At 48.8% G+C, this 6,030-nt stretch overlaps 1 protein-coding gene across 1 annotated transcript; it reads left to right on the top strand.

Moving 5' to 3' along the window:
- Positions 1 to 402: 402 nt before the first annotated feature.
- LOC116410923 lies at positions 403 to 3,794 on the top strand. Its single transcript, XM_031902562.1, has 5 exons — positions 403 to 639; positions 748 to 848; positions 1,050 to 1,203; positions 2,022 to 2,181; positions 3,291 to 3,794. The coding sequence occupies exons 1-5, from the start codon at positions 411 to 413 to the stop codon at positions 3,421 to 3,423; spliced, it is 777 nt and encodes a 258-aa protein (XP_031758422.1). The 5' UTR covers positions 403 to 410; the 3' UTR covers positions 3,424 to 3,794.
- Positions 3,795 to 6,030: the final 2,236 nt, after the last annotated feature.

Below are 6,030 nucleotides of genomic sequence, written 5' to 3'. Positions count from 1 at the left end.
TTTACTAATTAAATTATTTGTTTTCTTTTTTTTAGATATTATGACCAACTGCCTGATGTGCATATGTCACGGAAAAGTATGTCACCGTAAGTACTTACAGCTTCCACATTCATGTCTGAATACAATATAATATAGTATAATAAATATAATTATATATACTACTAGCCCAGGGAAAATGCTTTATTAAGGAAAGATAGAATTCCTGGCAACTTTCCCCATACATTTTCATTGGCTTTAAAGTTATTCCTAAATGTAATCGCAATTGAAAGCCGTGTCTGAGCACTGCTGGCTATTTCCTGCTGTTGAATCAATGTAGCAGAAGGCAGTTCATTGACATTTCTCTATGAAGAAGCATGTAGGCTATTGAGGGAGTCCTACATGGTTTCAGGAGGCAGAACCGGCAGTGCCAAATGGCTTTCAATTGCAATTACATTTACAAAGATTATTCAAATCAATATAAATGTCAATTGGAAAGTTCCTTAGAATTACATAATCTTTCACCAAGCATAAGCATTGTGGCTGTGAAAAATGAAAATCTGAATATATTCATTTCTATATCTGCAGACAGAACAACTGGGAAGCCGTGTCAACCTTGCACAGACTACCACAAGTGCCTCAATGAGATGCTGCATTGTAAAGGTGAGTTGTGTTCTCTTTTGGGTCTTGGTAGGGTTCTGGCTGGGCCCATAATCAGTCAGAGCTTGAGAGGAACTCATTCATTTATATTGTGATATTTGTATCTTATAGATCAAGATCTGCAAGTTGCTGAAGGAGAAGATCTAAAGTTCGACTGCAACGTGAAGTTTCTAAACAACATTGGTGGAAATCTTGAATTTGTATTAGAAAAGGTAGATTGCCCCAATTCTCTTAATACTGATTCATTCATTTCTTACATTGGAGGGTGATGAAGAGTGAGGGGGGTATAATAAAGTGTATATAATGGTACCTGTAAGCTTTTATACAGGAATCAATGTGATTTAGTCTTTTTCTCTTTTACTGATATTTGTCACTATCATATAACATGGTTTTATCATTTTTTTGATTTTTAGAAAGATGAATCGGGAATCTCACCCTTGAAGAGCGTCAACAAACACGACATTCTTATACACAAAGTTGACAAGGAGTTTTCAGGTCGTTACACCTGTACGGCAAAGAGCAAGGATTCAATGTTCCCGATAAGCAGAGTGGATTTTACTGTGAAAGGTAAGTATTTATTATTAAATAGCACTGATACCGTGTGTATTAGTCTCTGGGCAGATAAAATGGATATAAGTACAGGTATGGGACCCGTTATCCAGAATGCTCAGGACCTGGGGTTTTCCAGATAAGGGGTCTTTCCGTAATTCGGATCTCCTACTTTGAGTCTGCTAATATAATTATTTAAACAGTAATTAAACCCAATAGGGCTGTTCTGCCCCCAATAAGAATTAGTTTTATCTTAGTTGGGATCAAGTACAGGTACTGTTTTATTATTACAGAGAAAAGGGAATCATTTAACCATGAAATAAACCCAATAGGGCTGTTCTGCCCCCAATAAGGGGTAATTATATCTTAGTTGGGATCAAGTACAGGTACTGTTTTATTATTACAGAGAAAAGGAAACCGTTTTTAAAAATGTGAATTATTTGACTAAAATGGAGTCTATGGGAGACGGCCTTTCCGTAATTCAGAACTTTCTGGATAATGGGTTTCCGGATAAGGGGTCCCCTACCTGTACAGCATTCAGGGTATTAAACACTGACCCAACATTTTGGTCCCATATCATATTCTCCTTAGAATTACAGACATAGTGAGGAGTCCTTATTACGCTTTATTATTCTCAATAAGAATTGTCTTTTCTACAATATACAGGGTGGGCCATTTATATGGATACACCTTAATATAGTGGGAATGGATTCCCACCATATTAAGGTGTAGCCATATAAATGGCCCACCCTGTATAATTGTTTTCATATTGTTATTCAGGAAGCAGGATCTAATACCCAGTATAACAAATATTCCTCTTTGTTTCACATGTGTAGTTGTGAGCGCACCGAAACCCCAATCTCTGGGCTCATCACTTTCACCTCCTGCTGAAGAAATGAAAGATGCATTTAAAGATAACCAGTTGGCCCAAATCACAGTGATATGTGCTACGGTTATCTCCCTGGCGATTACTGCATCAATAATGACTTGCATATGGTAAGTGTGCTTTAATTAACATTGGGAATTAAAAGCTGAGGCACATGGAACGATTCTCAAGCATTCCTCCTATTTAGTACCTACAATTCGGCTTCTAAACATCCAAAATCACCCCGTCCCCTTCCCATTTTATTCTGTGGGTATGGCCTGGGAATACTAGTAGTGGTCCTTAACATGTGAGAACAGGTGAGAAGGGCCAAGCTGGTGCTTTCATGCAATTCCTATTAAGGTGCCCATACACGTGAAGATCCACTCGCTTGGCCAGGTCACCAAGCGAGTGGATCTCCTCCCGATATCCAGGCCCGGATTTGTGGCGAGGCCACAAAGGCCCGGGCCTAGGGCGGCATAAACATAGGGGCGGCATGCCGCCCTGCCGCACGCAAATTTTTAAAATTTTGCTCCCATACGGAGCAATGGGGACCTCTCCCCACTGCTCCGTATGGGAGTTTTAACTTTGGCGCATGCGCATGCGCGTCAGCGCGGCGGCAGGGGAGGAGGAGGTGGTTTGCGCATGCGCCCGAATGGGGGCGGCCTCGGGGCGCGTCATTTAGAAATCCGGCGCTGCCGATATCACCACCTACGGGTGGGTGATATCGGGGAACATTTAGGACCTGGGGCAAAACGATCGAATTATAATGGCGGCAATGGGGCAGTCGGTTCGGGGACCGCATCAACGAGCCGATGCGGTCCCCGATCCGACTAAATCTTTTAACCTGCCCGATCAATATCTGGCCAATTGAAATTGGCCAGATATTGATCGGGCAGGTTAAAAGATTTAGTCGGATCGGGGACCGCATCGGCTCGTTGATGCGGCCAGATATCGGTCAGGCATGCCCCTCATTCCTGCCCATACACAGGCCGATAAGCTGCCGAATCAGTCCAAGGGACCCATATCGGCAGCTACAATCGGCCCGTGTATGGCCACCTTTATACACAATTATACACACAAGGGGGGGCAGGAGAGAATGTTTTTATACCATGGTGGCTAAGCATAGATGCATAAACCAAATCTTTCTGGGCTTACTATATTTGAGCTTTATGGGGGGCTGTGGGAAATAAGGATTAGACCCCTTGGAAGATGCCTCACGAGACTGTTTTTGATGTTTCAGTTTGTTAATAAGAGAAAGAAAGAGAGAAGAAAAGGCTTCTGCCCAGAAGGAACTGGAAGAAGTGAAGATCTCCACGGATATTAAGAAGAGCAAGCCGGGCACGAGAGAAAAGGCAACACAAACAGATGTCTGAGGGCAACAGATATTCCGTTCCCCTATGGCTGTACCCCAAGGACATTCTGTTACATGTGTGTGTGCCGGTACATGTTAACTGCCATAGCCGCGGCCCTGAATACTTATACAGCGCTCCCTCTTTATACCCCTTATTATCAGCTCCTGTTATAGAGGCTGATGTTATTTAAAAGGCATTTGCCAAAATAATGAATACGTTGGTGCGGAAGGGCGATAGCGGGATGGTCGGTGGGTTGGGGTATAAAGAGGGAGCAGACGCTGCTGTTGTGTATTCAGAAAGATATTTTGTACGATTTGCTTCTTTACACAGAAGAGTGTAAAAAAAACTTTGTTTTGGTCTATTAAAATACAATAAAATAAGTTTTTATTGCATTTCTGTATTTTCTATCGTATTTATTGGATGCCATACTCTGCCTGCCCTGCCTGTGTGTGCGCCATACTCTAGTTACATAGGGCTCAAAAAAGACCAGAGTCCATCAAGTTCAACCCTTCCAAGTAAACCCACACCTATACTTACCAATCTATACACTCACATACATAAACTATATATACAAGCATTAATACTAACTGTAGATATTAGTATCACAATAGCCTTGGATACTCTGCTTGTTCAAGAACTCATCCAGGCCCCTCTTATAGGCATTAACAGAATCTGCCATTACCCCATCACTAGGAAGGGCATTCCCCAACCTCACTGCCCTCACCATGAGGAACCCCCTACCCAACATCCCCCGGCAGGGCATTCCCCAACCCCACTGCCCTCACCGTGAGGAACCCCCTACCCAACATCCCCCGGCAGGGCATTCCCCAACCTCCCTGCCCTCACAGTGAGGAACCCCCTACCCAACATCCCCGGGCAGGGCATTCCCCAACCTCCCTGCCCTCACCGTGAGGAACCCCCTATCCAACATCCCCCGGCAGGGCATTCCCCAACCCCACTGCCCTCACCGTGAGGAACCCCCTACCCAACATCCCCGGCAGGGCATTCCCCAACCTCACTGCCCTCACCATGAGGAACCCCCTACCCAACATCCCCCGGCAGGGCATTCCCCAACCTCCCTGCCCTCACCGTGAGGAACCCCCTACCCAATATCCCCCGGCAGGGCATTCCCAAACCTCACTGCCCTCACCGTGAGGAACCCCTACCCAACATCCCCCGGCAGGGCATTCCCCAACCTCACTGCCCTCACCGTGAGGAACCCCCTACCCAACATCCCCCGGCAGGGCATTCCCCAACCTCACTGCCCTCACCGTGAGGAACCCCCTACCCAACATCCCCCGGCAGGGCATTCCCCAACCCCCTCACTGCCCTCACCGTGAGGAACCGCCTACCCAAAATCCCCCGGCAGGGCAATTCCCAACCCCCTCACTGCCCTCACCGTGAGGAACCCCCTACCCAACATCCCCCGGCAGGGCATTCCCCAACCCCCTCACTGCCCTCACCGTGAGGAACCCCCTACCCAACATCCCCCGGCAGGGCATTCCCCAACCCCCTCACTGCCCTCACCGTGAGGAACTCCCTACCCAACATCCCCCGGCAGGGCATTCCCCAACCTCACTGCCCTCACCGTGAGGAACCCCCTACCCAACATCCCCCGGCAGGGCATTCCCCAACCTCACTGCCCTCACCGTGAGGAACCCCCTACCCAACATCCCCCGGCAGGGCATTCCCCAACCCCCTCACTGCCCTCACCGTGAGGAACCGCCTACCCAAAATCCCCTGGCAGGGCAATTCCCAACCCCATCACTGCCCTCACCGTGAGGAACCCCCTACCCAACATCCCCCGGCAGGGCATTCCCCAACCCCCTCACTGCCCTCACCGTGAGGAACCCCCTACCCAACATCCCCCGGCAGGGCATTCCCCAACCTCACTGCCCTCACCGTGAGGAACCCCCTACCCAACATCCCCCGGCAGGGCATTCCCCAAGCATGCTCTGCCTGCCCTACGCAGTCTGTGTGTGCCATACTCTGCCTGCCTTACACTGCCTGTGGTGCCTGTGTGTGCCATACTCTGTCAGCCCTATGCTGCCTGTGTGTCCCATACTCTGCCTGCCCTACCCTGCCTGTGTGTGCCATACTCTGCCTGCCCTACCCTGCCTGTGTGTGCCATACTCTGCCTGCCCTACCCTGCCTGTGTGTGCCTTACTCTTCCTGCCCTATGCTGCCTGTGTGTGCCATAATCTGCCAGCCCTATGCTGCCTGTTTGTGCCATACTCTGCCAGCCCTACCCTGCCTGTGTGTGTGCCATACTCTGCCTGCCCTATGGTGCCTGTGTGTGCCATAATCTGCCAGCCCTACCCTGCCTGTGTGTCCCATATTCTGCCAGCCCTACCCTGCCTGTGTGTGTGCCATCCTCTGCCTGCCCTACCCTGCCTGTGTGTGCTGTATTCTGCCTGCCCTACCCTGCCTGTGTGTGCCATACTCTGCCTGCCCTACCCTGCCTGTGTGTGTGCCATAATCTGCCAGCCCTACCCTGCCTGTGTGTCCCATATTCTGCCAGCCCTACCCTGCCTGTGTGTGTGCCATCCTCTGCCTGCCCTACCCTGCCTGTGTATGCTGTACCCTGCCAGCCCTACCCTGCCTGTGTGTGCTGTATTCTGCCTGCCC

This window comes from Xenopus tropicalis, chromosome 5, assembly GCF_000004195.4.
Source record: "Xenopus tropicalis strain Nigerian chromosome 5, UCB_Xtro_10.0, whole genome shotgun sequence".
NCBI lineage: Eukaryota > Metazoa > Chordata > Amphibia > Anura > Pipidae > Xenopus > Xenopus tropicalis.
This window is presented reverse-complemented; position numbering and strand designations above follow the sequence as displayed.